The sequence below is a fragment of the Saccopteryx leptura genome, chromosome 1 (genome assembly GCF_036850995.1).
Source record: "Saccopteryx leptura isolate mSacLep1 chromosome 1, mSacLep1_pri_phased_curated, whole genome shotgun sequence".
In the NCBI taxonomy this organism is placed as follows: domain Eukaryota; kingdom Metazoa; phylum Chordata; class Mammalia; order Chiroptera; family Emballonuridae; genus Saccopteryx; species Saccopteryx leptura.
In genome coordinates this window covers 33,493,748-33,506,002 of record NC_089503.1, presented here as the reverse complement: position 1 = coordinate 33,506,002, position 12,255 = coordinate 33,493,748, and the positions used below count along the sequence as shown (strand labels likewise).

General features: G+C 34.6%; 1 protein-coding gene across 2 annotated transcripts in view; it reads right to left on the bottom strand.

The window, feature by feature from the left end:
- Positions 1-1,804: 1,804 nt before the first annotated feature.
- KIF18A (kinesin family member 18A) overlaps positions 1,805-12,255 on the bottom strand; it is an 85,268-nt gene continuing 74,817 nt past the window's right edge. For both annotated transcript variants that reach the window (XM_066364049.1, XM_066364056.1), the window contains exons 14-17: positions 11,608-12,049; positions 10,879-10,986; positions 4,925-5,034; positions 1,805-2,435 (exon numbers count right to left, since the gene is read on the bottom strand). In XM_066364049.1, coding sequence (XP_066220146.1) covers positions 2,353-2,435; positions 4,925-5,034; positions 10,879-10,986; positions 11,608-12,049 — 743 coding nt within the window. In that variant the 3' untranslated portion in view covers positions 1,805-2,352. The remainder of the gene's footprint in view (positions 2,436-4,924; positions 5,035-10,878; positions 10,987-11,607; positions 12,050-12,255) is intronic.

Below are 12,255 nucleotides of genomic sequence, written 5' to 3'. Positions count from 1 at the left end.
TAAGAATTTAGCACTCTACACATATATTTTGAAAACAAATGTCCTATGCTGATTCCTGAGACACAAGATTATTATTTCTCTTAGTGTCTAAGTCATGTCTTCAGACTTTGAATTTGGAGTCTTAACCAGTGATTTATAATATATCTTGAATAATTGCCTATAACTTATGAGCCAGCTAGGAGTATGCAACAAGAAATGTGATGTTATGATTGTAAAAGACTCAAAGAAGTCTTTAAAAAAATCAATCCATAGGATTTATAAATATCTTAAGTGATACTAAAGACATTTTATTAATAATAAGACTTTACTAATAAGAATTTTTTTTACTAATAAGAATTTAAATTGCTTTTTGATATAAATATGAGCTAAATATAATTTACTTATCAGTATAAAATACATTGAATGAATTTTCTAACAAATATAATCAATTTGCTGAACTTCATTTACAATTAAATTACCAAAGCACAGGTGACCATGGGAGTGGAATGTTTTCTATAGTGGATGCTTAATGTATAGGTATCCATATGCAGAATATTAGTCCACTGCAGATGGAGGCAGTGTATTGTATAACAACAACTCTTGATATCAACCTTAGTTCAAAATCTCAACACTGCCACTGTCTAGTTATGAGATCTTTGACATATTATTTAATTTTTCCAAGAGCTTTCTTTGTTGGTTAGTGAAACAAATGATATATGTTGTCTATAAACAAACATCTGAAATACTTATGGCTAGGAGATTAGAATTCAAAGTTTTAAAAAGGCAATATAGTACGTGAACTGTTCTTATCTATCACCACCAGTAGTGTCTAAGACCATGACGGTGAACCTTTTTATAAAAACCGCCCACTTTTGCAGTGCTGGTCAACCTGGTCCCTCCCGCCCACTAGTGGGTATTCCAGCTTGCACAGTGGGCGGTAGTGGAGCAACCAAACGCAGTGATTTGCCCACCATGAAAGCTGGACCATGAAAGCTGGACCGCATACTAGTGGGCAGGAGGGGCCTGGTTGACCAGCACTGCAAAAGTGGGCGGTTTTTATAAAAAGGTTCACCATCACGGTCTAGGACAACACCTGATAATTAGACATAAACATCTATGTAGTAAAACGTTTAAATGTTGCTTTGATGAGGCAGTTCCTAGGCCACATAAAATGAAAAGTTCTTATAACCAAATATAGGGTGTCCTCAGGTTACAACACAGTTCCATTCCTATGACGATGACATAGCCCAAAGTTTGGTATAAGTTGAAACACACTCTTAACACAAACTAAACACTTGCGCTTTTAACAGGCCAAAATGGCGTAGGTAGGTGTAGGGGAGAGCCAACTCCCTCACTCATATGCGGCATTACTGCGTGTTCTTCCACCGTGCGCAACCATGCTAGTTCGCCCACGTGGTAAGTATGATGCTAACGGCGTAAGCTGAAATATGTCTTAATTTTTTAAAGTTTTTATGAGTGGGCATTGTAAACTCAAAATGTCGTATGTCAAGACTGTTGTAACCCAAAGACCCCCTCTCTTTGTTGCAGTCAGAAGACAAAAAGGCCAAAGAAGGCAGGTGAACAGATATACAATTAAGCTGCAGCTCCATGTACTTCCTAGAGCAGAAGGAATGATTAAAACATTCTCTCATTATCATCAAGGAAAGTGAATTATTCAGTTTCCAGTGCCATATATTTTGATCTGATTTGAAATACAAACCTACAAAATTCACATTTTATATAAAATAGTTCAAAGTGTATAAGGGGTAGTAAAGAGACACAAAAGCAAACTTTATAAAGTTTATGACTTTAATATACTAATTAGCATGCAACTATATTAGTATTTTATTCATGAAGACCATTTAAATAATATTCACAACAACTTTATGGGAACATATATGTACATTTGCACATCAAAGTATTTTTTGCAAAGAAAAGTCACATATATGATTAAAATAACGTTAAGACCAAATATATCCTGGGGCAGAATTTTATCACATTTGAATTCTTCTTATTTTAAAAAGAAAAACAAAACAGTAAGGCTATCTTAGCTCACTACTGGTTTCTAAAACATCCTAACTGACTTGTTGCAGAATAGTAAAACTGAGCTACCACCATGCTGACCGAGGGGTCTGAAAAGGTAGACAATACTTTAGGAACGTAAGACATAACTTTTTCTCTTAATTGTTTCTTTTGCTTAAAATACAAAAGAACAAAAGTGAAAGAATTTCATGTTCTTTTGCTGAAGCTATTTTGGTAAACTTGGTTTTAAGACAGTCTTATTTAAAAATTTTAAGTTTCTTCAAGGGCACCGGCAACAAAGCATTTTACGAACAGAGCTGTCCATTTACTTTCTCTTGATTTTTTAGTGACTTATCTTAGATTTCCTTTTGAAATACTTCTTCCAAACTTTCTGACCATGTTGTGCTTTACTTTATGGGTGTTTCTTTTATATTCTAGAGGAGAAATAAGAAAAGTCATAAATATGATAAAAACATCAGTCAAAAAGAATACTCACCATTCAACTTTTAGAAATCCATTTTTCCATACTGCAAACAGAACTTGTATTACACACGAGCGTGCCCACACGTGCACACACATGCATATTGATGAACTTTATGAATTAATGAAAGACTAGTTCTACAGGCTTTGTTCCTTTTCTTTTTTGCATTATAAATTTTTTCTCATACTTTGGATTATTTTCCTAGGGCTTTTTAACTCCTCTATTTTTCCAATTCAGAAGTATCATCAACACTTGTGCTTCTAAAAGTGCTGGTCCTGATCCCATAGCTCTTTCACCGTCACTTCTCAATGGGATCTACCTCTGCCCAGTCTTCTGGTCTTCAGTCTTCACAATGACTGTCTAATCCCTTACTCATTTTCTTGCTGACATTAAGGTTTAGTTTTAGGGGCACATACTCTCGACACTCTCTCATTTCTCCAACCGTAGATAGCAGTTACCTTCTTTTCCACTTCCACTCCTTCACTTTATTTGTACACGTTAGAGAACTCAGCTGAATACCGTGAAAGGAAGCCAGTCCCAGCTCTACTTTCCCAGTAATGCCTGATGGGTATTTGGGTTCCACTTGGATATCCTAATGTACCTAAACTAATCTCTTTCTAAGTGCTCCATTATTCCTTAATGAAACACTCTCTCAATCTTTTTGTTTGTTTGTTTATGACAGAGAGAGAGAGAGAGAGAGAGAGAGAGAGAGAGAGTCGGAGAGAGGGACAGATAGGGACTGAGAGACAGGAAGGAGAGAGATGAGAAGCATCAATTCTCCATTGCAGCACCTTAGTCGTTCATTGATTGCTTTCTCGTATGTGCCTTGACCGGGGGTTGGGAGGCTACAGCACAGTGAGTGAACCCTTGCTCAAGCCAGCAACCTTGGGCTCACCCCAGTGACCTTGGGCTTTAAGCCAGTGACCTTTGGGCTTGAGCCAGGGACCATAGGGTCATGTCTATGATCTCACGCTCAAGCCAGTGACCTGCACTCAAGCTGGATGAGCCCATGCTCAAGCCGGTGACCTCGGGGTTTTGTACCTGGGTCCTCCATGTCCCCCTCCGATGCTCCATCCACTGCGCCACTGCCTGGTCAGGCACAAAACATACTCTTTAACCTCGCTTTAGCTCCCCTTTCCTCTTTGGCAAGCACAGTAGTTTAGTATCACCTCCTATTTTCTCCACAGTATATATTTTTAATTAATCTCTTTTTATACATGAGATATTTGATGCATGTTATACTATTATTAGAAAATAAGCATATTAAAAAAACCAAATCTTTATGATTTAAGAATTAGCATAAACTTATTATTTTATTGCAGAATTATGACTTCTTGGAGAATGTTTTCAGGGCAGTATATATCTACACAGACTGCATATACACATTGTTAAGCATTAATAAATACGGCATGTTAAGCCAAATAATCATAGTAAATTCTACTTTTCAGGACTTTACTGAGCTTTTAATTTGCATAAAAGATATTTATTTCCATTGAACTTAAGGTAAAAAGCTGACACTGGCTACCATGAGAAGTAAGGATTTATCAAAACAGTTTGGCAAAGCTATGGAGAAATTTTGTATTACTGCAGTGAAAGAGCACTGATGGAAAAAAGTAACAATAGTTTTCACGTTTTCTTAGAAATACTCATTATCTTATGAAACCCCCTTAAATTCCAAGTGCCAGAATTCTCAGTTCCTTTAGAGAAGAAACCAGCCTGGGTCTTAATGAGTTTTGTGTTCATCAGAGCCCAGCACACAGTGAGTGAGTCACAGGAACTCCAGTGCCCGAGAAATGGCAGTCCGGCCAGAGGCCCAGACACCGGCGGCACTCACTACACAGCTCCAGTTCTACGGAAGACGTGGTTCTGGCCACATGGACTCAGGTCACCCCTAATATGTAAATGAGGATGTGGTTACCCCATTAGCATTTTTTTAACTTGCAAATGGTAGTTATCGATATAATAGACTATAACATGGTACAGACTGGAACCTGGTGATAAATGTATAGATGAGTCATACGTCAAATTATTAATAGACTAATGGAAACATTTCAAGTACATTTGGTTTATCTATAAAATATATTTAATCACTACCCTATTAAATAATACGCTTAGCTAATTATTTCAATTAGTTAAATTATTAACCAATTCTCCTGCCACGTGAAGCAATACAGATAATAAAAGGGTGCAGAATACCGCTCTGGAAGCTGTAGCTCTGAGTTCTGGCTCCCCCGTGAAGTTGCTGTGTGACTTTCGGTAAGTGCTTCCTATTTTGTGTCTTAAGTTTTCTTATTGGTAACATGGATAATCACACTTAGCATGTAATAAAGGTGAGGAGTAGGTAAAAGGAGAGTCTTATGAAAACACTATAGAAAATGTAAGGTAGTACACATGTGTTAGGTAATCACCCTACTAAATATAACAGTAAGAGCTCAGACATACCCACTGCTGGTCCGTTTTCTTCAAAGTGCTTATTGCTTGAACTATCTTGTCGAACACGTTTGGCAAATCCAGCATTTTCTTCAGCAGTTAATAAAGTCTTTGATGCAGGGCTTGAGAGGAAAATTTTTTATTTTAGTTAAGCATGTTTTTTTTTTTATCTTAAATAACAGTTTTATTGTTTTTTTTCAGGTATTATTTAATATTTTAAAACTCTTATAACCTAGTTTTGTGTACCTCTTTTATTGTTCTTATTTAAGAATTAAATACATGAAATAATAATAATAAAAAATAACAGTGCCTGGGGGCATACTGTCATTATAGATAGTATATTATCTCTCTCACTACTGTCACTTAAAAATACAAGTGCATGTTTATGTTTCTGCACATGCACGTGTGCATACTTTCCCATCCAAGTCACCCGCGTCTGACATATACCCATACACTTTCACACGTGCATATTCTCCATTCTTTCCGTTCTCCTGGGACCTCACTACAAACTGCAGAAGTTAACTTTCAGATCTTGTCGTAGAGGAAGAGAGATCCTGGGTCTGTTGTGATTCATCTAAGTAGCTAAGCATGTTTTATATCTCTAAGTTCTAATACATATTCTACATGCAATAAAGACCAAAGGAAAAGTAAAATATTAAGTTGTAAAATCCCACAGGAGTAATTGGAGGTACTACATATATTTTTGGCCCATAGGGAAATTTAGCTCTGTGTGATTTTAATACTGTTTATTCAAATCAGAGCTCTTGACTGAAGGTGTGTGTAGGGTGTAGGTGGAGGTAATGATTCTGTTAGAGAACATGTCCGGAGGCTGTGCTGCAATAGCAGCAAGTCCTGCTGCTCAAAGTGTAGTGACAAGGAGCACACTGCAGGGGAAAACTGAGCTCACATCACACATTTGCAGCAAGAACCCTAATCTGACAATATAAAAATAGTGAAATTGTTTGGAAACCTTGTTTTTAAATCAAAATACTGCAATAGACTAAGAGTCTAATTATTGCAATTATAAGAGTGACCTATTTTCATTTGTTTTATCTTCAGAAATTTCTATCAATCTCACATTGGTAATGGGTCAAACTTCTAATTTGATTTGAATTGACATATTTCAATACCTATTATGGCCTCATGTTACAGGACGAAAATAAGTAAGGCACAAACATCTCCCGTCCTGAAAACTTACACAGCGATATACGGTGGGGAGGAGGAAGAGCGAGACAAATACGTAAAATAAAACAAGGCAGACTGAAAAATAGTGCCACTGGTTGTCAAATTACAGGAGCTGTAGGTTCCTGAGTTTAGGAGAAAGAAAAACGAAATATTTTGGGGATGAGATGAGTTTGACCTGGGTGCGGAAAAAGAGCAATCCAAACATTTGAAGCCCTAAAGTAAATTCAGTTTTAACAAGGTAGGACTGGGGCTCCAGCATGGGATAAACGTCCTCGCTCCACACTGATTCAAATAAGAAAATGTTAGGGAATTTCTGCTAATAAAGATACATACCATTTTACACATTGATACTAATTTGATAGTTAGATTAACAATTGGAGGCTTCCTTTTTATGGCAACAACTTGCTCTTCTGGCAATCCTACCCATGGGCTAAACTGATGTGGGGGTATTGTTTATGGAATAGGGAGAAGATGGGCTAGTTGTATGCTCACTGGAAGAAGTCAAAATGGCAATTTCATATGACAGCAAAGAAAAAGAGGCATGGCATGAGCACACAGAATGCTGGGAAAAATAACTATTTACCTCATTTTTCTAAAGCCTGTAAAAGATATGGTTATAGTATTCCTAAGAGTGATTTTGCCTACTCTGTTCAAGAATGCAAATGCTATCGACTCAAAATGGTTACAAAGAGGTGTTAGAAAGTAAGCCAATTCAGCTGTAGAAATTCTGTTCTTAAATGGTGTTAAATAAACTGGTGTACTGTAATTCTGTAAAAGAATATTAAACACCCTTTTCTGATACTATGCATATCAGTTTTCTAAGGCAAAAATTCTTTTTTGGTAGTTTAGTGATTTTCTTTCTTTAAATATAAAGATCAGTGTCATTGGTTAATTTCGATGAATGATATTTTTCCTTAAAATTTATCTTAAAATTGTGTTTATTTTATGGTATGATCCTTCACTTTGGTTAGTTTTAGGGCCTTTGTTTTTACTCACAGATCTTTTGAGTCAATCTATTTAAAATAAACTCATATTTCTAGCAGTAAAACTAAAGCCTAATAAAATAAGTTGTATATTTATATATAAGTAAAATACATTAAAATATTTTTAGGACTTATATAAAATAGTCCACTGATGAAATATTTAACATTTATGTTATAAATTTCTTAGACCATAAAATTTTTAAAAAATCTAATATTGGTATGATTCCAAATTCAAATTATGTTAGTGACTATACTGAGAAGCTAAAGACTCTTCTAGTTGTGTGCTTAATATCTCTCCATAAATATTAATAAAAGTTAGAATTCAGTCTTTTGTTCCTTACATTGGAAAAATGCTATTTAAGAGACATAATGCATTTAATATTTTTTTCAGTTGAGATAATTTCTAGTTGAAATCATTAGGTTATCTTTCAAAATAAATAAAAAATGTATGGCAAGGTCTGAGACCATTTCTGGATACTAAGAAAGATTGTGAAACAAACAGAAAAAAAACCAATCAAATAAGTACAAAACAAACAAAACCCCAAACTTTAAAATAACTTATAAACATTTATATATGTATATATTATATTGGTATCATCTTTGTTAAGTTGTTTAATTTAGTTAAAACAGTCTGCTACAATGGTATTAAATAAATTGAAAATACAAATCCATTATTCTCAATTTAACTAGTACCTAAAAAAAATCCAGATTGGTAGGTTTTTTTGACTATCCAGTGTTTTTGGACTAGAATATATTTTTTTCAGAGCAAAATACTGATACAGAAGAAATATAATAACTATATATATGAAGCCTTCTCTTCTTCATTTTAAAAGCTGTATTTGGATTAGATTATAAACATACCTAAACACGTACATAAAATTGCTAAGTGGAAAATACCAGAGTTTATTACTTTCAAGCTCATTCATATTTAATTGGGGAAGAGGAAGATTAAAAAAAAGTAATTATGTACATTTGTAGCATTAATCTCTTTTAACCATAGTTAATGGCAGGATCTAATTATTGATACCAGAGGGAATGCAATAGAAAAATTAATAGGCAATGAGAAATCTTACTTTCTTTATATGTCCTTTAATATTTTTATAATATTAGTTGTTCATGTAGAAGCCTTTTAATTCACCTAAACCCACTCAAAATACACATTTACATACCTGGACATTTGATTGATAGTGACTATGTTACATTTAAAATTATTCTTAGCTACAAAATGTTGGGACAACTTAGTTAACACAACAGAGAATACTACCAGTTAAGAAATAAGAACAGCTATCAACATTAATTGAAAGAATAACACAATCAACACATGACGATTAGTGATGAGATGAATGACACAAAGGATGGTGACTGATTCCCATACATGAGCCAGACAAATTGCACAATTCAAATTTGTGCCATAGCAAAATACAAAATTGTAAATGTCATGGATAGTCAAAAACATTCAGAAAAAAACCAATCCATGAATTTTAATGTACATACTCCAAAGGTCTGCTGAACTTTGGTTGGAGGGGAAAGGACCAATCTGAAATGCATAAGATGATACTTTATGTGGCCCAAATAAACAGGTAAATTTGTTTACACTAGCCCAGATGAGAATAGGTCTATGGTGGAAAATGAGAAACTTACAAAAAGAATTATCTTAAGATCTTATACTCTTTTCCTCATAATGTCAAAAAAAAAAAAAAAAAAAAAAGGGAAAGCAAGTCAGATCCATTTCACAATAAAACCATTCACTGTATCTCGTCATTGCATTTAATGTTGCAGGATATAGAGAGTATATATAATGGATTTCATGTTGTATTACTCAGTCCATTTATGATTTTTCCCTTGTCTGTGATTTTTCGCTGTTTTACTGCTGTATACCTAGGCATATCTCTCTTTACACTCTGCTGCTTGTGGTTAGCAATGCTTCTTGAATCTGTGACTTAACTTTTCTCAGTTTTGGAAATTATTAGCCAATACCATCTCAAATACTTGTTTTACTCATTTCTTTCTGTGACTCTTAATATATACATGTGTCCCATATTTCTTTTTAATCGTGTCCCATATTTTTAAATGTGCTCCATATTTTTCTTTTAGTTTTCTCTATATTTTTATCTTTTTATCTTTTTGTAATGGGTTTAAATATTTTTTATATCAACCTATCTTTCAGTTCACTATACTCTCTTCTGCTGTGCCTAATCTGTTAAAATAATTTATTGAGTTCTTAATTTCAGTAAATTCTATTTCTTCAGTTCTGGAATATTCATTTGATTCATTTAAAAAAAATCTAGTTTTTGTGAAATTATCTATTTTGTTTAACTTTTTATTAACCACAGTTAAAATATTAAAGTTCCTATCTGATAATCACAATATCTGCATCAATTATGGATCACAGCCTAATTTGTTTTTTTTCTCCTGATCTTCAGTTATTTCATCCTGTCTCCTGGCATACTTTTTAATTTTTCCATAAGTATTAACACAGTGTATGAAAACCTGTAGAGGTTCTGGATGGTACATTCTTTCAGAGACGATTTAAATTTCTTCTGGCAAGCAGGCAGCATAGAGATAGATATCTTGATCCAAAAAGGGATTAATTTGCTTTAAGATCTGTTTCAGGCTTGAGAACTGCTCTATTTCCAGCATGCCCTACTGCTGGATCACAGCCCTTCAGGTCTCAAATGAAACCCTGGTGTTTAACAGGATGATCCCTGAACAGGAATTTCTGTGTCCCAGTCCCATGAGAATGCCCAGACTCTGCTTAACAAAAGCCTTTTAGCACTGCCTTCAGCTTGGCTTCTTGAACTCTTACTTCAGTTAAAAAATTGGTAAATAAATATCTAGGGGGCAAAAGCTATACAGAACAATTGTGTTTCCCTAGCTCAGTGAGACTGCTGATAAGCTCTAGGCTTCCATTTTATGCTTGGCCTCGCCACGAATTGGCAAATGCTAAAAGGAAAAAAGAGGTAGAGAAGGTTAGGCTCTCTAGAGCTTGTTTTCCTTTTCTCTGGGATCTCAGACCGTTGAATCCTGGCGGCCTAGTTGTGACTTCAAGCAGGTGTTAATTGTATTTTATCAACTTATAATTTTTCTTGATGGGTAGCTTGGTCTGATACAAGCTACAGTGTCACAGTCAGAAACAGAAGTCTCTTCCCTTATTACATTTTAGTTATATCTCAAAATCCACTAAAATAATATAATTTTAGGGCTGTGAAATTCAGGAATGTCTAAAAGGAAAAATACTAAATGAATAAAAATTGTCACCAAAAGAAAAGTTAAAATTAAATGGCATTTTTGAAGGCCAGATGACTTTTAAATTGATTTTTAATAATTTGAAATATAAAATACTTTATGCAAACATCAAGTGAAATACTTGGGCTTTACCGAGATCTCCCTTTGATAATATACAGTGGTACCTTGAGATATGAACAGACCAACATACAAATTTTTTAAGATACGCGCTGCAACTCAGTCCGTATTTTTGTTCGAGATCCGAGTGAAATTCCGAGATACGAGTTGTGATTCAGGAAGCTGCCGCTAGTTGGTGCGTTGGCGCACGGGTCCAGTATCGGCAGTTTGATATACCAGTTGACTGACTTTACGAGCTTGGTTACAGAACGAATTAAATTCGCATCTCAAGGTACCACTGTAAACCCAGTGTTGCTTTCAGAGCAATTTATTGTATGTATGCTAAAATATGAATTGACAGTTTAATTATAAGAAATAAAGAAGAACTTTAGGAAACAAAGTATAAAGTTTGTCTCATGAGAGTATAAAGACTGGACCAGTTATGTTTAATCGTACCTTGTTAACTTCCGTTTCCTTTTGGCAGCAGTTGTCATTGCCATGTAGGATGGTACCAAGCTTTGCACAGGCGGAGGATGCTTAGTTGACAACGAGGAAGGGGCAAGTCTGTATATTAAATGATAAAAAATAAAAAGCAACTTTGATTGTACTAGGAGAGGGGCCACACACTTCCATACCTGAAATACCATTTTATATTCATACAGAAAGAAAAACATGATTCTATAAAATGTCCCTTTCTTACACTGGGATTGTCTTGTCATTTTTCACCATAGATAGAGTTGCTATCAAGAGATTTCTGCATTCCCAACACCATAGAATAGTGAGGGTATCATACTTTCTGTATTTAGACTAGCTGTGACAATACACACAAAATGAGAAGGATATGTCGCTTGAATGACATGCAGTCAACCATACCTTAGATGCATGACTATTTCAGAATAAGATAAAGTTTACTAAATAATAATAGAAACTGAAATTTCCTTTATTGAAGATATTAGTGAATTAGTCAACATGTTCATCTTCCAATGATGGCTTTAGTATGAAAAACAAACTTAAGGCATCTAGCCTAATGAGGGTTAGTTAATCGACTTAAGAATTAAAGATTTTTAAAATTGGTCTATAAAATACACTTTCAATATAGCTAAAAAAGAAAAATAAAGGTAATAGATTAAAGGCTACTAAAAAAAAAAAAAGAATTGACAAGTACTAAGTACTCTTTTTCTGTACCTTTGTAAAATGTTACCGTTTGGTACTGATTGTTGCTCAGGTAATTTACTGTCCAGTCTCCTGGTGTCTTCACTTTTAACAAACGTGGAGTCCAAATCTTCCTGCTTATGCTCTTTTCTCCCGCTGACAGGGATATCCACTTCACATGACATTTTCAGAGAATTATCACTGTTTATATTTGAGCTGATGGCCTGAAAACTTGTAGTATCAGACGATGGTTTTAATAAGGTCACTGTAGGTAGATTTTGCACAGTTTTTCTACAGTCTTCGGGGGTATACACAATCGGCTGAAGTTCTTTGCTGAAAGAGTCATTGAGCTGCACCCTTTCAGCCAGTGCAGACTTTTGGGTATGTGCTGCTTTCATGGGAGAAGGCATTAGTTTTCTTCGAGTTCTTACTTGTGAAGGAAGGTTAAGCAGATTGGAATCACTTGAAGATGTGCCTGTTTGACAAAATTAAAAAGAAGCTCAATAATGTTGCCTAAATTGTTTATTTTAAATTAAATTTATCAGGGTAACATTGGTTAATAAGGTTATGTAGATTTCAAGTATACAATTCTATGAAACCTCATCTGCATATTGCACTGTGTAACAAAGTTTTCTAAAAACTCTAATCAGTTAAAAAATAACATCAATAATAAAGTACATT